The sequence below is a fragment of the Accipiter gentilis genome, chromosome 29 (assembly GCF_929443795.1).
Source record: "Accipiter gentilis chromosome 29, bAccGen1.1, whole genome shotgun sequence".
Lineage (NCBI taxonomy): Eukaryota > Metazoa > Chordata > Aves > Accipitriformes > Accipitridae > Astur > Astur gentilis.
In genome coordinates this window covers 5246442-5272199 of record NC_064908.1, presented here as the reverse complement: position 1 = coordinate 5272199, position 25758 = coordinate 5246442, and the positions used below count along the sequence as shown (strand labels likewise).

Here is a 25758-nt window from a genome sequence, read left to right as displayed (position 1 = left end):
AGCCTGAAGTAGTCAGAGCAATCTCCCACTCAAAACAAGGGCTCAGAGTATTTAATATATTAAAAGAGAAGAATAAAGTTTGACCTGAGAGCAGATTTACATTTCAGAGGAGCAAATGTATGCACCAGGAAAGCACAAGCTCTCCACACCAGCAGGTCTCTGCCATTCAGCTCAATGTGCAACAGCAGATTTCTGGTAAGGTTATATGAAGGAAAAACGGATCAAATTTGGGCAAAAATGGGAAAGTCATATCCCTCTAAATAGTCAGGTTGCGCAGTGACAGTGTCACTCAGCACTGGACTCAAATCTCCTCCCCCTGTCCTAGTATAAACCAGTTGCTCAGAGAACAGGAACAGCAGCATTTCCAGCAGATAAGCTGAAATGGCAAAAAGCTGCAACTCAAGAAACACACCAGCAAGTGGTTTCCTTGGGAGATGCTGAAAAAAAAAGGGAGGAGAAAAAACTAACAAAGGTCCAAGAGCTTCAAAACAGCACAAATTACATAGCATGGTACTTTAAATGCTGAAGCAAATGACTGAGCCCTCCATCTGCTTGTGCAGCCCCCAGTGCAGCAGGTCTGACCCCTAAACCCCACCAGCCACTGCCGATTTGAGAACCACAGCAGAGGACTATTACTGCAAGCCATGAAAATTACTGAGGAAGGCCAAGCATGCACAGAGCTAGAGCAGTGAGAGGATGCCTTGCCGAACACCTGGCTGCACATCTGCCCCAGTAAATTCATCCAGCAGCAATCCTCACTGTGAGAACCTAAACACGTCCTGGCTTCAGAGTCAGCAGTCTCTGCTAGCACCCTGACCCAGAGTCCTCTTCCAAACACATCACATGTTCCCAGTTTCACCAGTCTGCAGCTATCAACGGTAACCAGCAGCATCCACAACCCCGGAGCCTGCAGCAGTCCAAGCCCTGGGGGACATGCCACCACCGGCGAGGGAGCACCCACTCCAGACAGATTCCTCTCCTCTCCCAGCCCGCCAGCCCCTGCTGCTCCTCCCCTCGGAGCATGCGAGCCCGAGGGGCTCTGTCGCCAGCCCCCTCCAGCACAGCCTCCTCACACCCCTGGTCCCACAGGCAGCACCAAACCCCCAGGGCTGTCCCAGCCCATCCTCACCCCCACACGTGTGATGGATGTGCGCCCACATCCATCACAGCCTGCTGTAACGTCTCATCCCATCCCCTTGGCCCTCAATTCCCATCCAGCGCACCTCCTCTTTCGCCCACGCTGGCCCAGACTCCCAGGGGACTGGCCTCCTCAGTCCCTCCATGCTCACAGCGCTGCAGCCCACATCCATGTCCCCCAGGGCTCCAGCCCACACTGCCGAGCCCCAGAGTCCTCCAACATCCCCTTATCCCACACCCCTCTCATCCACACGCTCCACCCCAAGAGCGCATCCAAACCCCTACAGCTGCCTCCCTGCCCTAAAACCCCTATCTCATTTCCTCCAGCCCACATCCCTAGCCCCTTGTCCCACAAACCAGCTCACGCCTTCCAGCCCCACACCCCTACAGACCCCCACACCTCCTGCCTTCTTCACCCCCAGCCCCCATCCATATGACCCCATAGCTCCGTGTTCCCTATCCGCCCCACAATCCTACAACACCCCAAAAGCCCAAACCTCCTACCTCACCCACAGCCCTACAGCCCCCCCAAGCCCCACAGACCCCATCTCCTGCTGTACGTCCCTACAGGTCCCCCAGCCCCATACACACCACCCCCTACCCTGTGACCCTGAATCTCCCCACTCCATACACCCTTATTCCAGCTTCATGGCACCACAGCACTCCATCCCCATACACCCCCCCCCCCCCCCAAACTCTAAATCCCCACAGACCCCACCTCCTGGGATCCAACCACATTCTCCCTACCTTCCCCACCTCCTGCCTCATAGCCCTCCAGCCTTCTCTGTCCCCCCACCCTATACACGCCCCTCCTGCCCCACAACCCACCAGCCCCCCAAGCCCATGCAGCCTCCCCCTCACCCAAGAGGCCCACAGCCCCCTCCCCACACCCCCTCCCTCCTCCTTCCCGGCCCCGAGCCCCACTCCCACAACCCCACACCCTCAGGCCGCGCTCACCTGAGGAGACTGGACAGCGGGTGCCCCACACCGCCGCTCCCGCTGCCGCCTCCGCCGCCACCTCCCCCCCCGGAGCCGCCTCCTCCGCCTCCTCCTCCCCCCCCGGAGCCACCGAAGCCGGAGCTGAGGCGTTTCCCCGATAACAGCTTCTCCACGGCGGGCAGGTTCCCGGTACGGGCGGCCTCCAGCAGCTCCTGCTCCTTCCCCATGGCCCGGCCCGGCCGCCGCCGCCCGCCGCCGCCGCCTCCCGCCAAGCCACGCCCCCCCAGTGGCCTTCCGGGGCGGGGCCTGGGGGAGGCGGGGTCCGTGGGGGGCGGAGCCTGCGGGGAGGCCCCCGCCCCCCCAGCTGTGTTCCTCTTTCAATGAACCCTTTACTCCGCCTCATTTTTTGGCTCGTTTTATTTAATTTTTATTTCTTTAAACGCGTGAATAATATAAAAGTGGGATTCGAGCACGTGCTGCAGGGGGAAAGGAGCAGTTTTTGGTCAAATTCCATCTCCCAGATTTCTAATACGCTGGAAGAGCCGGGTGTAAAACATGCACGGGGGTTAGCTCAGGGGTGTATATACAGGATGATGCATATAAAGGAGGAATGTATATAAAGGAGGAATATCTCTACTAGGTTTTTTCCTCCTCGGGTTTATTGGGAGGATGAATATTCACAGGTAATTTCGCAGCTATTTTCCCACAGGGAAGTCCTCGGGGAAACACTGTGTTTTGCATTGCACGCTGAGAATCAGTCTACACCGGGAAGTGAAATGGTTAGAAGCAGTTATCCACTGTATAACGCAATAAGCTAGCATAAAAAATAATTCAAATGCGGCCAGATGGTTCGTTTGAACATAATATTAACCGTATCAGCCCTACAGACAGCTGCTCTCTCCCTCAAAGGGGATTTGCGCAGGTTGACTCAGGCAGCTTTTGATCCCCCTGTTCAGGGAAGCCCGATATAGGGTGGTTTGTGCTTGAGGGAGGTGAAGGGAGCTCGTCCCGATCCCGTGTTGTGCCACACACTGAGAAGGTGACACGCAGGGAATCACGGCCTCAGCATCCATCTAAAGCACCACCAGCCTCACGCCGTGGACCGTTTGTTTGGGCCTCCACATGCAGCATTACCTTCCTGCCGGGGGGCTTGGGACCACCGAACTGCACAGAGAAGGAAAATGTGTAAAGGCACGGCTAGAAATTTCACATATTTAGCACCTTTTGCCGAAGGCATTCCAGGACTTTGTGTGCCAGAATGAATCCCGCAGGCCTATGTTAACATTATCCCACAAAGAAACAAAGCAGCGGGGTGAGGATCCAGAGGCCAAGGAGGGGCTGGAGTGGACAGGGGGATGTGGGCGCCGGGGCTTCCCCACACTGTGCCTCAGCCTGAGCCTCGCTCTCTGCTGCTGGAGCAGGGCCCTGTTAGAAGGAAACATTGGAGAAGACGGAGCGTGTGTCGGCCTGTCCAAACCGACCCCTGCTTCCAAGACACAGAACCAGCGGGAAGCCCACAGTGATACCTCGAGGAGGTCTGGCTTGTTAGTAACTTCAATCTGGGCCCAGGGACTGAGCTGTGGACTCCCGACCTGCCCCACTGCAATGCATCTCCTTTTTAATATCCAGGTTTTCCTCTGTTTTCTACACAAAAGACCCCCACAGCCGAAGGGGACCCACCCGGCCCTCAGTCTCCCTCCCCGCTGCAGCCGCCAGCCCAGCTCCTCACAGGGCCCTCCCTCACCCCCCGCTCACCACAGATCTCCCCTCACCCCTGGCCACCCAAGTCCCCCTCCACTGCCACCAACACTTCTCACCCCAGTTCCCCCAGTGCTCCCTATCCCAGTCCCCCCAGCCCTTCCCACCCCAGTTCCCCTAGTCCCCCCAGCCCTTCCTACCCAAGTTCCCCCAGTGGCCCCAGTGCCCAACACCCCAGTTCCCCCAGACCTTCCCACCCCAGTCCCCCCCGTTCCCTCAGTGGCCCGAGCCTTTCCCATACCAGTTCCCCCAGTGTCCCCTACCCCAGTTCGCCCAGTCCGCCCAGCCCTTTGCACCTCGGTCACCCCAGTTCCCCGAGTCCCCCTAGTCTCCCCTGTCCTTCCCACCCTGGTATCCCCAGTTCCCCCAGCCGCTCCCACCCCAGTTTCCCCAGTCCCCCCCAGTCCCCCCCGCCTCACCCGCAGCCGCAGGCCCGTTGCCCTGGCGACAAGCCCCGCCCCGCCGCCGGAGAGGCGCGTCCCTTCGCGGCAGCCGTAGCGTTGCGTCATCGGGAGGCGACGTCGCTGCGTGAGGCGATGGCGGATCCCGGCGAAGCGGGCCGGGAGGAGCTCGGGGCCGCCGCCGCCGCCGCCGATCAGGAGCCGCCGCCCGCGGCTTCGTCCCCCTCGGGGGATGGAGCGGCGGCCGCGGCGGAGGAGGAGCCGGCGGCCGCGGAGGTGGCGAGCGAGGGCGAGGCGGGAGACGCCGGCGGGGGCGGCGAGCCCAAGGCGGAGGCGCCGGCCGGGGAGGTGAGGCCGGGCCGGGTCGGGCCCGCTGCGGGGGGGGGGGGGGGGGGGGGGGAGCGGGGCCCGGCCGGGCTGTGGGGCCACCGAGCCGAGCCCTGCGCTCTCGCCCAGGTGAGGAGCGCGGAGGGGGAGACGGTGGACGGGGAGGACCCCAGCCTACAGCCATCCGCGGCCAAGAAGGTGAAGCTGGAGCTGAAGGAGAGGAAGGAGAAGAAGCACAAAGTGGACGAGGACGAGATCCAGAAGATGCAGTGAGTGCCGGGGTGCCGGGCAGCAGCACCTGGGGAGGCTGGTGCTCGGGAGGGTTTGTTGCCAGAAATGGCGATAATCGTTTAATCTGTTTGTGAGCCCGCGGTTGACGATGTCCACAGCTCTGTCCCAGATCCCCCCACTCCCGAACGGGCCCAGCCACTTTCTGTTATAAATCTTGGCACCGCTGGGGCCACTTGGCACGGCTTTAACTTCACAGCTCGGTTTTGCACTGCAGGAGGCTGGGGATGGTAGAAGGGCTTTGCAGGACTGTTGCAGCGGCCTGAAGAGCTTCAGATGTTTGTTTTTACTTTTGCCGTAAATGATCAATTCTCTCCACCCCAGAATACTGGTCTCTTCCTTTTCTGAAGAACAGCTGAACCGTTACGAGATGTATCGCCGGTCTGCTTTTCCCAAAGCTGCTATTAAACGGGTACGACTTCAATAATGCTTCACCACAGACAAGAGTCTGAGCAGAGTAAGCATGCTGAGCCTTACTAAGCCTGGCTGTGGTCACATCTGGGCCTGGCTCTGCAGTGTGCTCTCCTCCAGCTGCACCTCGGCCCCTGTGGCTGAGACCATTGTCTTCAGATCAGCTTATCCCATTATAGTCTACCTCAGTGGCCTCGTGTGGCTTACACGGTTTAAATAGGAGTCCGTCTTAAATAACGGTGGTCTGGGGGGCTGTAAGGGAAATGTAATTGCTGGTACAGAGTTTACAGCTGAAGGAGGGTAAGCTAAAACCTTGACAGCCAGCTTGTGCCCAAAGCTGTAGGACCTACTTCTAAGGCTCAGTTACTGCTGTTCGGTGCATTTCAGTCACCCTTGGTTTGTATTTGACAGGCTCAAAGCACTAAATGTGAGTTAAAATGTTTGACTGCTGCTGTGTGTACCTCACTCAGGTGACTGTCCTTCTCTACTTGTCCAGCTGATCCAGTCCATCACTGGCACCTCTGTCTCTCAGAACGTGGTTATCGCCATGTCTGGCATTTCCAAGGTCTTCGTTGGGGAGGTGGTGGAAGAAGGTGAGTGGCAAATGTTGACTAAAAAGTTAAGAATACAGGCCAAACTCATTGCTTACAGCAGAGCAGAAGGACGTGGAACAAGACTGGATGCTCTGTGGCTCCTAGTCTTGCTGTCCCATGGGGCACTCAGACCTTCCAGCAGCAGCAGGCAGCTACAGGTGAGAGCTAAGCCAAGAGACGGGTGAAGTGTGGTGTTGCCTATAGTCCCCTCTGATCCCATCAGTACCGCTGCCCATGAGTCAGCAGAGGTTGGTGACCACCGACCTCTTGTTTTATCCTCTCTAAAGAGGATAACTTACCCGTTCTTGCTCTGTAAGTTGGCCTATGCACAGGCTGCAAGAGGGCAGTAAGGATCTTTTGTTAGTACTGCCGTGGACAAGCTCAGCCCAGAGGGAAATGACTTATTTAAGCCTCTTAACTGGTAAGATTCTTCCTTTATGGGATGAGCAGCAATCTCTTTGGGACGGGGGGTGGGAGGCTGGCCCAGCTGTGCCCCTGCTCTGCTTGGGCTGGAGGAGGTGGTGCTACTGGTTTTGATGCCAACCAGTTCATATAGACTTGCCACACAAAACATGGCCTGTATGTGCCAGGATCACCATTACTGGGGTGGTGCAGTTTTGCTGCTGTCTGTGCAGTGCTGTGTCTTGCCTGAGGTGGTTTGGGTAAGCAGCTTCACTGCTGTCATTAATTGTTTCATGTTGTTAATTGTCACTGCTGTATGCTACCACCCCAGAACACCCACCTAGCCTAGGGCTGGCTTTAGGGCAGGCAGTTTAAGATCATAAGTTCTTGTGTGGCTCAAATCAGCATAGTCCATAGTAGCTGAGTGGTTTAAAAAGCAGTTTACTTTGATGCCCCTAGGACTGCCTTTTTGTCTGGGAGATGCACACAAAGCAGTTTCATTCTCGTGTATTAACAAAATGTGAGCTGCAAACCCTAAACAAAAGTGTTACCCATTGCCTTTAAAATAAAGCTTTGACAGTAAGAGACTGGCTAAGCTTAGCTGCCCTGCCCTGTGAACTCTTTCGTTTGTATTGTTTAGCACTGGATGTCTGTGAGAAGTGGGGAGAGCTGCCACCTCTGCAGCCCAAACACATGCGAGAGGCCGTCAGGAGGCTTAAGTCACGAGGACAGATCCCCAACTCCAAGTATAAAAAGATCATCTTCCACTGAAATGTCCTAAGAGAGAAAAGACAGAAGTTAAAACAAGTTCCCAGTTGTGAACCTCACAACAGCTACAGCAGAGCTACGAGACTGAAGCTCCTTCAGGAGCGTTGTGTGTAGACTTAAGTGACTGCAGGCAGGCTTCCTGCCATCACTGCTGGAGTCTGGCATTCATCTGAGCATGGTGCAGAAGCGGGCAGGAGCCAAATCACTGACCTGGAGGCTTGGGCTCTCTCTGCTTCAACAGAGCAGGGGGATAAAAACGCTCAAGGTCTTCAGTGTATTCGCCCACCAGGGTCATACTTTCTGCTGGCACAGATGTAGTGGTGTCTCTGTACAGAAGTGTGTCTTTTTTCTTTGTACATTAAACTTGTTATGGTATTCTTAGTTTTGCTGGGAAATAATAATTGTGTAATGGTGTTTGTGTGATTCAAAGTAGGGGGATCTGTCTCAACCAACCCTGACATGTTCCTAAAGCTTCGCCTTGCCTCAGGCAGGTATTGTTCCATTAGCATAAGCCGGGGAAGGCATGCTGAAAGCTGATGCTTCTGAAGTCATCACTCAGCTGTTCTTCCCAAAGCCAGGCTGATGGAGCTGTCTGGAAAACAGTACAATTAGGAAAGTGAAGTGGGAGGGAAGGCGGGGAGGAAAAAAAAAAAGCATGAGCCTGTAAGGAGGTTAACAAGTTTAATTTCTTTTCATGGTTCATAGAACCAATAAATGCATGAGTGGAAATATACCGCAACAAAGTTCCAATACTGCCTAAAACTCAAATTCAAGTTCAGACTTGCACATTACCCACCTGTACATACAGTAGTCCCCTGTGAGCACACTTCTAACTAAACATAAAAGATGCTGAGGCTGTGTGCTCTTCCTAGGGTAATGGTGTTGTAGTTACACAAAGGATTAAGATGGCTCTCATCATAAAACAGAAAGAGTCCTTAAATAAAAGGCTCTAAAACGTAAACTTTGCTAATCATCATCAGTGGAGATAGGGGAGGTTTTGTCCTCCCACGCATATGCCTCATAGAAAGGACATGGATTTTGTTTTACAGTACTTTTTCCTGGTACTTCAAAACAAACAATGGAAGTGCCTTAATTCTTAAACAAAACCAGTTGACTTAAGTGGCTGGAGTAAGAAATTTGCTGTAAACAATCTGGCCCCAGCTCTGTTCAGTCTGCACATGTGGGAGGGAACAGTAAGGAGTTGTGTAACACAGCAAGTAGGCACCACCTCTGAGAAAACCCTTTACACCTTACTCATTTCCCAGGCTGGCTGGAGATGAAGCTGGACACATACTCAAACAAAAAGTAAGAAAAATTTGAAAGCGAAGAAAGAAACCTCCCATTTTCAAGCAATTAGTGAATAAAAAGAATACCATTGCATTCCACCTAAGGCAAGCATTCTTGTATTTCTTGCTTCACACAGGAAGAGGGAGCAAGCACAGAAGCACAAAGGTTTGACAGCAAAGTTCAACTTTTGCTTGTGTAGGCTTTGTGCAGTTAGTAATGGTACTTACAGTGAGCTGTTCGCATACAGGTTTGTTTCACAGCAAGCCTAGATATGTAGATGCTTTGTTACCTCCTTTCTCTCTTGCCATGAGAGCTGCTCATACAAGAGTCCTACTTACTACGGAAGGTAACTTGCATTTCAGAACCCCTGCTTTTACTTCTGAATTCTTCTATGCACGAGGCAGTATTGGTGAAGGAAATGCCCACTGACGCTTAAAAAGTTAAAGTGCATTTTCCTCTCAAGAACAGGCCTGACAGGCTGCTCTAGTACATTTTCCATCACAGGCAGCACCACAAATCTGTCCTGTCAAAGGCTGCGTCGAGCAGCGGATGGGTCACAGAATGTGCTCCAGAGAAAACAGCCAGGTTGTCTAACAGGAATGAGGAGAAGTAATCCTCTCCCATGGAGAAGGGAGAACAACTGGCAGAAGTCACAGCATCCAACCATCAGAGCTAGCCCAGGCTAAGTGGGTGGTGAGCATGAAACCTCCTGCCGCTTAAGCTCGCATGCTTCTGCCAAAGGCAAGTACTCCTTTTAATTCATTTGTGGCTCCCTGCTTCCAGAGGTTCTAGAAGGAAGGTCAGGCTCTCGCTGCCGCTGTCATACCTGGTTGTAGGCACTGATCAGTCAGATCTTGGCAGAAATACTGGACTCGGGAAGTACAGCCTGCCCCAAGGCTGTCTGTTCAAACCTAGTGTACAAGGACTAATTCTAATAAATGTTATTCAAAGCTACCTTCAGTCTAATAGAGTCAAACACAGAATTAAGATGATGATCTTAAAAGTGACAGTTGTTTTAATCACCGTCTGTCTCTTGCATAGCTTTCACTTTGAAAAAAGAAGGTAACAACCACAAGGAATTCACTCTCGGCTCCCTGCAAACCACAGACAGCAGTGCCTCCACATCTAGCCTAACACTGTAAATATGTCCCCATTTCCCCTAGAGCTAAAGAAGAACTAAAATGATCTCAGGAGTGTCTGTTAAGGGGAAGTGTTTGACAACTCTAGACCTGGGCAAAGGGACAAGTGTATAGGAGCACAGTAGGAAAAACAAACTTAACTCCCAACTTAATTACTTTCTTCTGTATAGTTTCCAGGCCTCAACTCATCATGGCTTGTAAATCAGAGGCTGCTCCTTGCATAGTGAGCAGGATTAAAATCTTGTATTACTTTAGCTAAACTAATTCCAGTGGAGTAATGCTTACATAGAAAAAAACCAGAAAAAAAACATTAAAATTTTGGGGAGTGTGTTCAGCTAAGAAACACAGTAAGAGTTACCTAACCTTTATAGACAAGTGAAGTTTTCATCTGATAATGAAGGAGCATCGCATATAATCTGTCACTTTTCCTAGCACTTAGTGTGTGGCAATCGCTACCTGTTTTACATGCACTAAGAAGCCTGTGCATCAGAAATGGTACATTTACACAAACACCAAATGCATCTGGAAAAATCCAAATCAAAGTTTGAAATAAGATAAAAATCCAACAAACTCTGCACACAGTAAAGATGCTGTGTATAATGGGGAGGGAACAGGTGTTCATCCATAACACCGAGGGGGCTGAAAGTCACACCCTTCTCTATCAGAGCAACCTCTCCGCTGGAACAGCTTCTCCCTTCAGAACTGTCCCTTACAGCTGCTTCTCTCTTCAGGACATCGAACGTGTATAACCCAGACTAGTAGAGCAAAGAAACCACCTTCCAGTTTGTCTTCCAGAGTTAATTTGATTCTTGCAGTTCATAAATGACATTTCCAATTTTACTTCTTAAAATTAGTGTTTACTTCTTATTTTACCACGATTTTCTTTTTTCCCTCCACACTTGTAGATGCTATTTCTTTACAAATTAAGTCAGTCACTGACCACAGAGACTTCTTCCTCTTCAGGGAAGCAGCTTCAGAAAAGGTGAGAATACAAACTACGCTCAACCCAGCAGCTACTGTTTCATCTCCACCCCATAGTGAGCAGTTAATAGTGGAGGCCCCCCCTACAAGGGGGCCTGGTCAGCACTCTTTTCCTGATCCACATACCAACATCACTGTTAAAAGACATTTAAGACCATGCAAGAGCTTAGTCCCAATAAAAAAAAATACACGACCGTGTAGGAACAGACAGCTTTTTCCTTGGGTGGCCAGTACTGCCCTCCCTCTCTTCACCGGTGAAACTCTGGCATACAATGGTTTGAGCACAGTGTGCATCCCAAAGAAAATGCACAGGTCATCTCATCCTGTGACTTTAACCAACTTCCTTCACCCCTGTTCTTTGACAGTAAATTTAACAAAGTTTAAACAGTGCTTTGTAATGGAATTAATGCCTTTGTGTTTCCGCATCAATAAAGCCAAACATTGCAGGATTAAGTAAGAATAAACTAGACTAAGTCTAATACACTACCAATTCTGTCTTGACACAACAAATCATTGGTGGAAAAAGGAGTCTGAAGGAATTTCTTTACTATCCTGACCCTGTTCTTGAGGGGGGGCGGGGGGAGAATCCCTTCTGCATCTCCCACACCCACCAACCTCCAATGTTTCTGTTTGTCATGCGATAGTACACATGCTTATACATCAGAGCTCTGAACAATGTTTTCTGCCATACCTATTCTCTGCCACTCCTGATGTGGTGAAGTAACTTACTCTTCTTTTTCTGTGTTCTTTGGCATGCATGCCTGGGCAAGAACGCAACAAGGAAGGTTGAAAGAAGAAGAAACCCCAACATAGACCATCCCCAGATGTTACCGTGAAAGGTGAAGGCTGAAAGCACACTGTCACTACCACCCATGGATGAAGGGACATGGGGATGACCCCCTCAACTTCTGACCTTTTGTTTATAGGCTGACCACTGCCCTGGTTCAGTGACAAAGGCAGCACCATACTGCCAGGACAGAGGAATGTGGCTGCAAACAGATAACTCCTCCTTGTTCCTTCCCTGTTGCTCAGCCAGGCCTTCCTTCCTTTCCCCCTCTTTCAAGCTCATTTTGCAATCACAGTTGGTTTCCATTCTTTGAGGCAATCAGTCTCCAGGAGGTTGACCCGTTTAGCAGCAATATAATCAAACTAGCCGCCTTAGTGCTGGTGGTGGTCTCCACTCCTCCTGAGCAGCTGCAGCCTGTGCCTTCACTGTCAAAGCTGGAAGAGGGGATTGTATTTCCTAATTTCCTGCAGAAGGCGAGCCTTGTCCATGTTGGCTTCTGCAAGGGCTATTTTCATGGTCTGAAGCTCCCTTTGCAACTCTGGCACTTCCTTTAACTACAAGAGACAAACAGAGAAAAAACAAACCAGGGGTTTCCAAAGGTAAGCAGCAGGGCACATCTGACTATACCAATCTGCTCAAAGAAGAAAACCAAAGCAGGAGCTTTTGAGATTAATTACACTACATGACACAACCACACAAAGCTCACTGACAACATGACCCACTTTGATTTGCAGAAGTCCTTGCTTGCCAACTGGTGCCTGCTGACTTCCGTACCTGTCATTAGAGTCAGCTCACATGCCAGTGATGGCTGTCTAACAGATATTTTCTCCCAAGACATTCCTTTGACATTTCTAGGCATAGGAACAGAACTTGCAGTGGGCAAGGTTTATTTTGCCTGCAAAGCAGCTAGCCGATTCTAGCTGCCGTTGACTATACAAAGAAAGCAGGAAAAAAAAATTGGTCTCCAAGCTTCATTCCTCTTTTATAAGGGGTCCTGATACACCTATAAAGATTTGTTAAAATTAAGATAATAGCTGGAACAAGCAGATGCCTGGCATTCCTATTACTTGTGTCCATGAACAAAGTTAATTCTGTCCTCAAACAACGCCAGTGAGATCCCACTGCAGTTTCGTGGCACAGAACAGTTTTTTTCCTTGGGCTCTCAGAAATATTTTTACTGAAGAATTTAGCCTTTGCATTTGTTCCTATTAAGTTCATCCTATTAACATCAGAAAATAAACTGAAGCTAAGCTACTGTGATGTTTATATGCTCCGGTTCTGGTCAGGGCCCCGTTTCACAAGATGCTATGAACGGGAAGAAGGGAAAGCCTCTGCACTAAATGGAAAAGAGAAAGATGAGAAATGAAGTGACATGTCACCAACTAATGAACAGAATCTGAAGTCCCAGCCCAGTTCTCTATCTAGTCAGCCACATTGCTCCCTTATGTATTCTTCCATAGCAAGTGATCAATTTATCAAGTAGACCTGGCATCAAACAGGAAGTATAATTAGAGAACACTACATATTTAAAAATAAACCAGTCATCTGAATTCCAGACTTATGGATCAAAATGGAAAGAAAGTTCAAACTGAATAGCAGCTTTAAGCAACCTGAAACTACCTGGCTGTAAGACTTTCTCTGCTCTGATAAAACATCTCTCTCTTTGTGGGAACCTCCTGATATCTGTTTTTCTAACACAGAACTGGATACAGTAGGAAGATGGAGCAATCAGGAAAAAAAACCACCAAAGCCAGATTTCTGAAAGGGAACAAGAGAGTTTATGCTGGGCAAGGTATCCTTACTTCTCAGAATGCCTGTAAAAGCAGCTACAGGGTGCTTTTTGTGTGCACTCCCTATCTGCAACACCACACCTACCAGTAACAGCAAACACATGAAGACAAAAGACTTAATTTTCCAGCCTACTGCCAGCTATCTAGGTGTCCAGACAGCAACAGGCAGCAGTGACTCACCTGCAGCCCATGTGTTCCTGCTGCTGGGGCTGCCAAGACACACTCCACTGGGGCCTTCTGTTCCTGAAGAACTGACACAGGTTTTTCCTGTTTCGGTGAGCCCTTCCCTTGCGGAGCTGGAAAGAAGCATGGAAAACATTCAGGTGTGGACATTTATACAACAGCGTTCCCAGGACAAAGAGAATAACTTTATTTTTTTCCCCCCTCTTTAAAAAGGGAAAAGAAAAAAAAGGGGAAAAGAAAAAAAAAGGAAAAAAGTTGATCTCATTCCCATTTTAAAATGGAGAAACTAAAGCAAGGGAAGAGCAGTACTCTGTCCTGACTGTGTGAGCTCAAGCAAACATCAGGCATGAATTCAGGCTGCCAGTTCATTGTTTTAGGTATTAACCTGCTCTGCCTGAGGTATCAAATTTGCTGTCCAAACAAAACAAAAGCAGCAAGAACCAGAGAGACACGAATGCACACATCCAGAGATTAACACAGGAGAGAAGCCAAAGGACCTGGATGCTTGCACTGAAGACAGAAGATTATATGGTAGAAGTAACTGCAGAGAACAGAAGTAGGGACTGCTCACAAACCAGAGCCCACCCTTCCCAGCAGCAACCATCACATTTCAGTTCCAGTGTCCTCCAGCACCAGGCACAGCAGAGCACTCTACCTCCAGCACAGCCTAGGGGGTGCCAGGGGAGAATAAAACAAGTTTCCTGATGTTGCTGACCTGTTAGATAGAACACCCCGTCATCTCTGCGCTTCACAATTACGTGATCTACTGCCAAGGTGATAGGAACAGGGCCGGGGGAGGTAGGATATACCCGGGGGCTGTCATCCTGGAAAAAAACAAAGCAAAGATTAACTGGTGTGAGAGCTCTGGCAACTCTGCAAAGGATTCCCCTTCCCCCCAGCCTTCACAGGAGTAGCATTACTGATTGGCAGCACTGCCAGAGCTCACCAAGGTCACCCACCATATGGAAAAGCCTAGCTTTATATACAAGGCTGCGTGCGAGTCTTAATCTGTGTAGAAAGCACTCCCACAGATCAGAACCAAGTTCTGTCATAACCACCATAATAAAGATTGAGGAGAGGCCTATTACCATCACCCTGAAGGCTGCTCTCACAGTTATCGTCCTACAAATGTCTGATCCAAACCCCTAGCCAATATTCCTTAACCAAAAAAAGCCAATATCCCTTACTCCGGAGATTTTCATGCTGCTGTGCAGCAACACAGGTTCCTGTTTGTCAGTGGAGCCAAAGCATTGTTTTCAAAAAGGTTTAATCAAGAACTTCTGTCAGTACCCCCCTCCTTAATATCAACCAGCTCTTACATAATGTTTTTCATCTGTAATTTGCTAAATGTTTACAGAAAAGGTTAAATATTTCCCATTTCACACAAGCACTTGGAGAAAGAGGTATTTAATTCTTTCCCTTGAGTCTGCAGAACAGGTCATCAACAAAGCTGGGGAGAGAATCTGAATGTCAGGCTCCCATTTCTCCAGAGTCTGATCACTCAACAATTCCATCATGTTACTCGTTCATCCCCAAGGCATTTTTTAGAAGCAAAATAAAACAGTATCAGGAAAACAGGACCACTACAGAAGCCCATAGCAATTCCACAGCATCCTTTCCCAAGCAGAATCTTGTGAGTGAGCTCTGCCCAGACAACCATCCTGGGGGCAATCTCTGGTTCCCCGTACACTCACTTTCAACGTGATTTTGGTATCCACCACTTCTATCTCCATGGGGATCACCTCTGGAATTATTTCATCCTCAAGAAAGGGGCCAAGGTTGGTAAGGAAGGACATGAAGAACTCTGCTGTGTAACTGTGGACCAGCATATGAAGGAAGCCATTCTCAACAGCGAGCGGTGAATGCACAGCAGCATTAGGTCCTACTTCAAGACGTAAGCACACTTCTGGCTGGGTCTTATTAGCTCCAGGGACTGAAGGCTTCTCTACACCTGGATCTCCTAGAGCTATGGCAGAAAGATCTCATTGCAGAAGATGGCATCAGTAACAAGGTATAAAATCAAAGTAAGCATCTTGAAAAGCCCTTCGCTGTCAGATGCCGAATGGAGTCAAGTTCACAATGACAGCTGTCTGAAATCATCCTTCACGGGAAATGAATCCAAATTTCAAACGGCCAACAGTCCGCATCACAGGAACTAACACCAGAACTAGACCGTTTAAGCTCCCAGACGCATCCCCCACCAAACTCACCACTCCGCTCTCCAGAGCGGATGATCTTTCCACTGTCCTCAACACTACTTATCTCGCATTCCCCTTTGCCCCCTCGTGGCCATAGGCAGTACTGCTAAGGGAAGGATCAACAGTCCCAAGAACTGCTCATGCTTTCAAGTTTTGGGTTGTAGTTGCTTTTGGTTTCGGGTTTTTTTGGAGCTGGGTTGGTTTGTGGTTTTTTTCGGTTGGTTTTGGTTTGGTTTTTATTTTTTTCTTTAATTCAAATTTATCCCTGGGGAAGTACCCTAGCCCAGAAGCATTATTCTCAGGGCAGGAGTAACTTCAGGGTTTCCCTAAATAGTTTTATTCACTCATTTAATTAATTTTATGCATCCTAACAGCAATTAAAAAAAAATCCCAGTCAATGATTACTAGGCACCATACAGCTTGACTGTGTAGGCACTTTGGAAACATCTTCAAATACCAGATTTGAACCACGGACAGAAAGATTCTTAGCATTCACATTCCCTGACACACAAGTCAGGTCCAATCCTAAATACAGTAAACATTAACACTGAAGTACCAGTTAAAATGCAACATTCCTTGAGGGTGGCTGGTATAAAAAGCCATTTATAAAAGTGCAGCTGTAAAAGCAGCAGGCTCCAAGAGCAGTGACTTACCCAGATAGCCACGGAGATACTGCCACATTCCGACGTTGTTCAGTTGCTCGGGAACCACGTTCATTACTTGTAAAGCAACAGACAAATCATCACCTCGTGCCTCTATTCCACAGTTCACCTCGTTCATCTTCAACACGAGGACAGACACCTAAACCAGCAGGTAACAAGCTCACTTATTAAAACAAACACAACCACAGGGTTCACTTCCAGATTCACTTAGACACAATATTACAGTGAAAAGGAACAGAACTCTGACCAGCTGAAGGCTGGGGTCTTCACTCTGCGAAGTCGAGCTGTTTATTTCAGGAGACACTCCGCCCTCATCCTCTGCCATCAGGCTTGCTCTACTGCCTGTGTCATTGTGGACCTGAGGAAGATGCCCTGAGGGAAGAGGGTCCAGGCTGGGTTCTGAAATGGGAAGAACAACAACTTGATCCTATTTCTTTTTCTGGTTTAAGTCCCGATCTCAGTATCTGCCTGAACCTCATTCCCTATCAGCCTAAACCATCCTCTAGGGAACTCTCTCCAGCTCCTCAGATGAATTTAAGCAATAGAGCTGAAGTGAAAGACATCCAATGAAACACTCAGTGTACCCTACTTCCAACCAGCCCTTACTAAACCATTCCTAAATGTTATGTACCATCCACCCACCTGCCCACACTTACAGTCCTTGCTCTAGTATGGCCAAATGCCTTAGAACACCACTGTGATGTGCAGAGGTCACCCTCCCCACTCATTTATACTCCTCATCTCAAAGAAAAGGCACCTATAAAAGCAGAAAGAGCCATTGTGGGTGAACTACTCATGACCTTCAAAAAGAAGGAGTGGCACAAGTGAATTCCATACAAACACAGCAACTCAGTTACCCATGGCAGAAAACTGTTCACTTGTGTGAATAAGAGTTGGGGAGAGGGTAAAGCCAAGCGCTTGTTACCAGAGTCTGTGAGCATCACAAAGCCGTCACTGCCATCGCTGTCCACAGACAGCCCATCCTCAGGACCGCTCCCATCCACAGATGTGGTGTCAAAGGAATGTTGGGATGCTGTCCTCTTCATGGAGAAGAAACGCATTCGGCTGCTGCCACCCCCGCCTGGAGTCACTGCTCCCTCTTCTGTTTTGGGCACAGAATCCCTACCAAAAAAAAAAGCGATAAAGCTTAGCCTCCAGATTATACAGATACTGGGCTGGACTCTGAACACTTGCAAAACAGACTTCAGTGTATTTAGACCAACCCCAAGAGATGAAGATCTAACCTATCTCTAATCCAAATGATATGGAAAGAAAGGGAGCAGTCAGCCTGCATTTCCCCCCTTCCCTGCAGCCTTGCTGCTGCTATTGTGAAGCACAGGAGGATGGCCCACTCACTTGGCTGGGGGGAGAGAAAGCATTTTCTGCATGGTGGAGGTCATCTTCTCCCGGCTCAGGCTCAGAGCATCTTTTGTTATAGACATGGCTTCTTTGGTGAGGTCCATAGTCACGTGCAGAGCTTCTTTTGTGGCATCCTTTGTGATATGCAGTGCACTAGACAACTCCACCTCTATGTTCTTCAAAGGGATGAGTTCTGCTTGGCCATTGAGAGTGACGTGTCCTCTCCCCAAGGGCTGCGTGTCTGAGGTTGGGCTAGAAGGGAGGGCAGGAGGGCTCTGAGGATGGCTTCTGGTCTCTGCTGGTCTTTCTGCAACCAGGGCTTCCACAGCTTCATGTGCTTCCTCTATCAAAACTTTCTCCTCTACACTCTTACTGTGTGGAGCTGTGCTCAGAGCTCCATCACTTGCGGATCTTGGGAGTCTCTCCAGCTGTACACTGGTTACACTGGTACTGGTATTTTCAATCCCACTGTCCTCTGGGACCTCTGAGGTACTGCATATTCCCTTCTCTGAACTGGTCTCTGATTTCAGCTCCTTCTCTTCAGCCGCCAGCCCCTCCTTGCTGTCTGAAGGTGAGAGCTCAGACTCGATCAGGCTTGTTGTGTCCGAGTCAAGAGATCTGGGTTCCAAGACGGACCCTGGTGCGGGGTTCATGAGTAGGGCCACTTCAGCGCTATGGAACATAACTCCTACACAAGCAGACATGGGATCTAAAGGAGACCCAGTCACTTCCTGGGTATCTTGGGCCAACTGCTCCTGTAGCGTTTGCAGAACTTCTTTCATCCGGAGCAGCACCAAGTATTGGTAGTGGTTGAGCCGAACTTTGACATGAACAGATGAGGACACAAGCACATGGATATCAGCAGAGGCTTCTACCTCTTTATTATCTACTCCATCATCAATTTCACAGTCAGATTCTCCCAAGACATCCATTGTTTCTGGGACCTTGTAGATGTTCTTCAGATCCTGGTCAGTCTTTGATCTTTGACAAACCCCATGTTCTCTGGAAAGGTTCTCATTCTTGGAGTGATTGCTAAAGCTGGCAGAAGGCTTGATTTTCAACTCAGCGGCTGCCAATTCCTGTCGCTTAGATATCTGAGCTTGCCCCCATCTCTTGGGAAGGCAGGCCCAAATGGAAAGGGGAAAAGGGTCAATAAAGTTAAGGGCTCTGCCCTTTGAGCTTTCAGCCCCCTCGAAGTCCAGGCAAAGGTCAGTGAAATTCATAGACCATAGATCTTCAGAGGCAGAGGTTTTGTGTAGTAGCTGGGGAAAGCCTGGATGCTTCTGAGGCCTGTCATCCACCTCATATGCATGGCGCAAGAAAAGGGTGTGGAGGAGGCTGAAATTGTCCTGAGACCTTGGGAACTTGGTGTAGCTGGAGTGGAAGAATTCTGAACTGGCAAATTTACGGAAGAGGCTCTGGAGGTCCTGACAGCTGCAGAAGGGAGCGTGGCGGGTGTTGGTGGCAGTCATCTCCGACGTGCAAATGCAGAGTCTCTGTGGACGATCTTGATGGTCAGTGACTTTCTTCTCCACAGGGATGTTAAGCTACACAAAGGAGAAAGACATTACAAGTAAAGTGGTGAAAAGGGAAATTAACAGAGGCTTATCCTGGCCATTTACAGGGAAGGTCAGCTGTGGAATGTATAAACAACTGAGAAGTCTTGGTCTCTACTAAAATCCCAAGAACTGGACTAGACTCTCAATTTATCCCCATCTGAAAAATTAAATAAAATTTAGAAACCAGGGAAGAGGAATCAGACACAAGAGAATTTGAACTGAGTTTTATTTTAGGTTCTTTTGCCATCCATCACTTATGCAGCAGCTCAACATACAACATTCACTTTGATCTTTCTCTGCAAGGACCTACTATACTTTCAGACCTTTAAGCCTCCTCACAGAACTGCTAACAAAGGTAGTCAATGACAAACACCATAGGACATCAGTGCAGCAGACCCACTGGGAATGCTATGAGAGTCATAGTGGTTTCCAAAGGCCAGAAAACAACTTTTGACTACTTGAACCATCAATTTCTCCTTGAAACTGTTTTCATAAATTCTGACTTGCCTGCCTATTCAGGACTAGAACTCAAGCACCTGTTTTGCTGTCCATAGATCAAAACAAAACTAACACAAGTGGTAGACAGAAGAAAGCTAGAGAAAGGCAGAGGTTTTGTTTTTCTCATTCTGGATTCCAGCTGTGTCCTGGTCTCATGTTCCTTCCACAACAGGGAGGGAGGAAAGGAACACTGAAGACTGGGAAAGGAAGAAAATTAATGGTACCTTCAGTCGGAAGCCATCCAGTCGAACATCGACATGCTCATCATGCTTGCCCGAGTCCTCCAGCTTGTAGATAGCTTTGAACTGCTCCAAGCTGCGATAAAGATCCAGACAGAAGAGGTTTATCCAGAGCACACTTGCTGTATCCAGCGTTAGCATCAGGCCATTCAGCTGTACATACAGGTTTGGGCATGGAACTAGAATGAAACAGAATCGAGACAGATTAATAATAGCAGAAAAGGCACTCCAGGTGGTCTGCAGCTCAGTGTATAATCTGCACTGACAAAACCAACGCAGAGGGCTTCAACACCCACTGGAAGACGGATCTCTTGATGAAAGGGAGAAGCTGTGGTGCACCAGAGAAACAAGGTGTTCCAGGTCTCACATCAAGCCAACTGCAGAGCACCCAAAGCACCCTACAGTCTGACTCCACTGCTAATCAATAGGGCAGAACTCCAAGAGCTGGGTAGATATTAGCTCCTTCAATACATTCCTGGATACATTACTTTGCAAGCACAACTTTGCCTCCACATTTTGCACCATACAAACTCTATCCCACTTCCCCACAGGAAAAAAAAATATTAGAAAGGCAAACATCAGAAAAACTAAACAAAAATGGACACCCAGAGAATAGTAACAGGGTTAACACACCTAAATAATTAAGAGTTGATTGATTCTTTAAAAAACTTATGAAAGATGGTGCTAACCTTGGTGTATTACCTGGAAAGTCCTGATTGTCTGGGAAGTAATACTCTGTGAATTCAATATGGATTGCAGAGACCTGTTCGGGAAGTTTGAACAATTTTCTACTACATGAAAGCAAGGTGGAGGGCTTCTTACTTTGTTGACCAGCTGTAGAAACCTGTAAACACAATGGTATGCAGTTGTGCAGAATTCAGATTTGGCAAAACAAAGTGTCCCAGTAACCCTGCAGTCTCCCATATTCAATCCATCTCATTTACATATCAAACATACTATGCTTTCAAGTGAAAATAAAACTTTTTTCTACCTGCTAATATTGCCAACTCCTCTCCTTTGAGGGATTTTAGTTCTTTATGTCTCCTGTCACTGCTAGTAAGAGCCATGACAATCAGAATTAGGCGACGTGAATAAACAGAACTGAAGTCTGTTATAGCTTTCTTCAAGATTAACAGCATACTGGTAAGTCCATTATAGTATCTGGTACCAACTATGCTCTTGCAATGGTTACAGGGTATATGGATGTAGGGCCTCATCCAGTCTAGTAATGCTTTCTGTCCTGGGTCAGAAAGCATGACATAAGACTTATTCCTTCTCTGCCAAAAATCTATATCCTCACTAACTTCTCAAATGCATGAAATCTTTTACCCTGGGCCTGCCTAATGCTTGATGCAAGTTTAGATGTGAACAGACACAGAGTGCAGAAACTCTGTGGTTATGCATACAATTTCCTCTGAACATGAAAATTATCAGCAGTTCATACTTGGTTTGTAAGTTTTACATGCAACATAACAATGGCATTTGGGTTCTCTGGCCAGAGTTTTGGTTGCCTTGGATGACATAGTATTTGCATGATTTATTTCAATCATATCAGATTAAATTTCTTTTTTAAAAACGACATGAACATCTCCAGACACTGCTCAAATCCCTACCTGGTGAACATCCAAGTCATCCACTCGAACTACCATGCAGCTGGATCGAAGCCGGTTCCAGGGAGGGTGCCGGAGTCGCGGCAAACTTGTGGGAGGTACACGGCTTTTCTCTAAGGGACTTTTATGAGGACTCAAAGAAGTATCTGTGGGGATGGAAAAGCAGAACCAGCAGGGTTTTACTCATCTCCTTTGCAGTGAACTTCACCATCAATACCAACACTTATGTGCTTACAGAGGAGAATTAAAAACCACCAAATTAGGAACAGATGGGCAGAGCTAGGCAGGAAAACAAACTTAGGACTTTTGAAGGAAGACCACTGTGAAAGATGAGTCTGCGCTGTAGCAAGAGAACACATTCTTCAGGCAGGCTTTAAGTATTTAATTTACTCCTTATATACTCACTTACAGAGCAACTCAATAAATAAGCTAGGAAAGTGACCACTGCAGTCTGTCCGTTCTTGCTGCAGTGTTATTCCAGTATGATAGCCACTTTCCTTTGCCATTACATTTATGATTTTTAGTGTGCTATGATTTCTGCACCAAGAAATCAGCCTGCTAAATTGGGGAAAGGTAACTAGAGATATTGCTGGATGGAGCAAAATTGTTATCATCTCCTGCTTTAATACAAGTTTTATCAAATACCATTACCTGGTTTCCTTCTGAAGGGAGAAAGTGGAGTCCTGGCAAATGCAGGGTCCATTTCTTCATAAAGCTTCTCGATCTTGCTTTGAAATTCACTGACCAACTTCTTTGCCCACTGTCCCCGTGTTTCCATTGCTTCACTGTACCTCACCCAATGCTTGCAGGCATCTCCTGCACAAAAGCAAACACCCTGGCTTTAAAAATGAGGTTCCTGGATACACACAACCCTCCTGTGCCCCTCAAATGTATGCAAATCTGTACAGCATTCCTCTTTATTGATATCAGATCTGGAATATGCAGTATGCAGCATACCAAGTGCTTGTGAAACAAGTGCAGGCTTTCACACAACAGAGCTTGTCCTACCAGCAAGTGTTCCAAATTCAAGTGTTGGGAAAAACGCCAATGTCACTTTTCCTTGATTCTTCAGTTGACCATAAACAGATTTTCTCCTGGGATACATCCTATAACCCTTCCAAATTGATTAGGCACATGTAAGAACCAGATCCAGAGCTTAAGCAACTGAAAAGGAATCCGAAGTTTCAACTTTACGTCTTTACAACAGACCGCAACTTATTTCTTTCTTTGTACTTTGCCAGCAACTTGTCAGTCATCTACCAGCAGGTAAGTTAGATTAAACCTGCCCATGAGGATTTAAGTCCCAAGTCCTTTGTGTAGCTTCTCTTCCAGTCCTGCCTGAAACCATATAGCATCACTGTTCTTCAAATTCTTTTTTATCCCCCTCCTCAAGCTGGGAGGCTGCATGATCCCCTACCTGCCCTGTGGAAAGGATAATAGTCAAAAGCCATCCTCCTGAAGGTCAGCTGCATGGCACCTCCCAGCATCCCATGCTTCAAAGCACCTGTGGAAAACAGAACAAAGAAAACCATGATCGGCTCTGCAATCCAAGTCCTGATCCAGGAGAATTTAGAACAACATTGCTTTGATTGCCACCACTGATTGATTGTCAGTGTGGCCAGTATTAGGGTACCATCTTTTAGAAAGCTGTATCAAAATGACCTAGGCAAGGAAAAGGAATGTAACTGAATGTAACAGGCCAACAGCTTATATCGTAAGAACCAGACCTAGAATCTCAAATACCAAATTGCGAGATCTCATTGCTTCCCAGGGCCCTATCAATTACACTTCCCGCTACAACAACCAGCAGTTGTGTTTCCAACACTAAGATGTTGATAACAGCAGCTCAAGAGACAGTGATACACAGACCAATTGAAAAATATCTGGAATAGCGATGGACATGGGTAGGAGAATTATTTTTTTTTTAAAGGGTAGATGTGTAAAAACAAACAGAACAACTTGGATCAGAGATGGCTCTACAGAGCGGGGGGCACATTTGCTTCAAAAGAGAAAAAAGTACTTAGGAGTATCTCTCAGTAGGGGGGAGCTAGAAGTAAAACAGATACTAGTTATCACAACCTTGCTTGAAAAGAACATGGTAGGCAGGAGGATGTTCTGTCAAAGGTGGCAAAGAATCCTTGTAGCTACGCTACTGTCAATGTCCTGAACACTGTCAAAACATTTTCTCACACGTGGAGTGATCATGCTTTATTCCCATTGCTCAATACCAGATTGTTCCGAGAGCATATCCTCTACCACTTCAACCAGGCCACTGGCAACCACGACCACTGATGGACTTCCCCATGTTTGTCCCATGGAGCCAAGAAAGATTTTTCCAATACCTAGTTCAGACAGACAGAACTGATCTCTCCATCAGCCTGAAAAACTGCCTGTTGCCTCACTGGGAAACAGTAACATGAAAGATGCTTCTTTTCAAGAGGAAAATCCTCCTTCAAGACAGAAAATTGATGACTCAGTGTTTTCCTCCTGCAGTGTCCTCCTGATGCTACTCTCAGTTACCTGACTCTCGAGTGTGGCTGTCATCGCAGATATGCAGATCCAAGTGTGAGATGAGGAGGTGGTACGATGACTCTTTCATATCATACTTATCAAAGTATTGACCAATGCTACTTGCATTCGGGCTGACTCCGAATGGCTGAGACCAGGACTGCTGGGTACTTGGAGCCGGCGGTGTGATCTATTAGAGAGAGAAAAGCTCAGTAAGAACTAATAGAAAGAAGAAAAAAAAAAAAAAGAAAAAAAAGAGATATGTTATAATACAATTAAAAACAACTCATGCAATCTTTCAGCCTGCAAGGCACCAATTTATAGAAATTTAATTGGGAGTCCAGAAGTCTGGATTCTTTCCTATGTTCTCATGAGCAAAACTCTTTGTGTGTGGTTCTGCCTCCTCTACACCAAGCTACCAGTCACTTACCTTGAAATACGCTTTAAGACTCCTGGACAAAAAGGGCTAAGTACCCCTGACTCCCCCTTCTATGTAATCTCACTGCACTATGTGCATAGCCCTCCTTCCCCAGAGCTTCCACCACCAGCAGCAATATTCCTCTGCCCTCATCCTTGTCCCAGAAAACATCTTTTGTCCTCTGCCCTCACATATTTACTGTGACATGCATCAAAGAATTACTCAGCACAGTATTTTCAAAACAAAGAAAGTGGTAAGGGAAGTTGAAGGTTACTGGCAGAAGCAGCTGTTCTAAGGTTTTCATACACTGTTAAGCTATATGCAAACCAAAGAACAACTGCAAAAATCAAGAGCTCTCTCTAGAGTATTAGGAAGAAAAAAAGAACCCCCCAAAACAACAGTGAAATTGGATGCCAATGTTTTCCCTTGGGCATCAAGGCTTGCTATGGTTTTATGTCATAATTTATTACACCAGAGTCCCTTCCCCAGGCCTACACAGATTGTCATTCAGAGGCAGAAAAGATTATTTCTAGAACATATTTATTGCTTTATTCCCAAACCAAATCCTTGTGGGACCCTCTGCAACTTTCCATGTGACAGCCAAATTTGGAAAGCCATGCAACTTAACACCACTTTTTCCCTGCCATCAGACAGAATCTAGCCTGTAACTATGTATGAACATTTTCTAATACTTATTGGCAATGAATCCAACTCCTTTGGTCACATCATTACCCAACAATAGCCCACAATCCACGCAATGCTGATCTGACACCAGGTAAGCCTACCAGATCCTGTCAAGGAGATGCTCTGTGAGCAAGGGTGAGATGTCACACAAACAGAAACCGTCTCTTTCACCTTGACTTTTCCTTTTTCCTGGCAGACCAACATCCAAATCATGACTCACTCACCTGTACAGACTCTGGTGCCAAGCTTTTCCTCTGCTGGGCAGACTTCTCCATGGCTTCACTCAGAGACTCTGCATATTTCATCATTGCTTTCAGCTGAGAGTCTGTGAGCACCCAGAGCAGGTCATCAAGGAGAAACATCAGCTTAGATGCCATCACATTGCAATCTTTGGTCTGAAACAGCAAGGAGGAGTCAGGGACTTTAACAATTGCAACCACATACATACATTCTTCATAGTACACAGAAGCTGTAGCAGAAACAAGAGATGCTGCTCTGAAACTGAGAAGTTAACTTATCTGGTGGATGTCCACAGTACCTCCTCTGAGAGGAAAGTAGTCAAAGCTACAAATTGCTTGCTGGTTTACAGAAAAAAAAAAAAAGGTTTAGTTTTGGTTGGGTTTTTTTTATCATCACATTTCCATTGACAGCTAAAAATAATGTTACCAGGCATTAATCTCCCACTAAAGAGATGACAGCTCTCCTTGGGATGTTCCAACAGATTTAAAAACTTGCTCCATACATGCTAACCTCCCCTGGGAAATAAACTGCTTTGACATTTGGTAAGAACACAGCTGTCTCCAATAGACAACACAGAGCAATATAGCAGCTT

The 25758-nt window shown here is 47.5% G+C and overlaps 3 protein-coding genes across 11 annotated transcripts in view; 1 reads left to right on the top strand and 2 right to left on the bottom strand.

The window, feature by feature from the left end:
• Nucleotides 1-2354, bottom strand: part of ANKS1A (ankyrin repeat and sterile alpha motif domain containing 1A) — a 110619-nt gene extending 108265 nt beyond the window's left edge. For all 5 annotated transcript variants that reach the window (XM_049831706.1, XM_049831707.1, XM_049831708.1 and 2 more), the window contains exon 1: nt 2095-2354. In XM_049831706.1, coding sequence (XP_049687663.1) covers nt 2095-2303 — 209 coding nt within the window. In that variant the 5' untranslated portion in view covers nt 2304-2354. The remainder of the gene's footprint in view (nt 1-2094) is intronic.
• A 1997-nt stretch (nt 2355-4351) lies between these two features.
• TAF11 (TATA-box binding protein associated factor 11) lies at nt 4352-7438 on the top strand. Of its 2 annotated transcripts, XM_049831751.1 has the most exons (5): nt 4352-4583; nt 4692-4831; nt 5175-5262; nt 5758-5854; nt 6897-7438. In XM_049831751.1, exons 1-5 carry the CDS (start codon nt 4371-4373, stop codon nt 7025-7027), a joined length of 669 nt encoding a protein of 222 aa, XP_049687708.1. In that variant the 5' UTR covers nt 4352-4370; the 3' UTR covers nt 7028-7438. The 2 variants fall into 2 exon arrangements, with proteins under 2 accessions (XP_049687708.1, XP_049687707.1); XM_049831750.1 differs by having other exon boundaries at nt 5758-6997.
• A 250-nt stretch (nt 7439-7688) lies between these two features.
• The window catches only part of BLTP3A (bridge-like lipid transfer protein family member 3A), a 35484-nt gene continuing 17414 nt past the window's right edge, over nt 7689-25758 (bottom strand). For 2 of the 4 annotated variants that reach the window (XM_049831702.1, XM_049831701.1), the window contains exons 7-21: nt 25151-25321; nt 23837-24014; nt 22734-22820; nt 21968-22132; nt 21320-21462; nt 20409-20550; nt 19692-19885; nt 17408-18957; nt 16977-17173; nt 16299-16450; nt 16043-16190; nt 14886-15157; nt 13907-14015; nt 13189-13304; nt 7689-11772 (exon numbers count right to left, since the gene is read on the bottom strand). In XM_049831702.1, coding sequence (XP_049687659.1) covers nt 11647-11772; nt 13189-13304; nt 13907-14015; nt 14886-15157; nt 16043-16190; nt 16299-16450; nt 16977-17173; nt 17408-18957; nt 19692-19885; nt 20409-20550; nt 21320-21462; nt 21968-22132; nt 22734-22820; nt 23837-24014; nt 25151-25321 — 3750 coding nt within the window. In that variant the 3' untranslated portion in view covers nt 7689-11646. The other 2 variants (XM_049831704.1, XM_049831705.1) reach the window with 2 other exon arrangements.

Coding starts and splice junctions, on each gene's coding strand:
- TAF11 (XM_049831750.1), top strand. CDS start 4,371: ATGGCGGATCCCGGCGAAGCGGGCCGGGAGGAGCTCGGGGCCGCCGCC. Junction 4,584..4,691: donor CGGAGGCGCCGGCCGGGGAG/GTGAGGCCGGGC, acceptor GCTCTCGCCCAG/GTGAGGAGCGCGGAGGGGGA. Junction 4,832..5,174: donor GACGAGATCCAGAAGATGCA/GTGAGTGCCGGG, acceptor TCTCCACCCCAG/AATACTGGTCTCTTCCTTTT.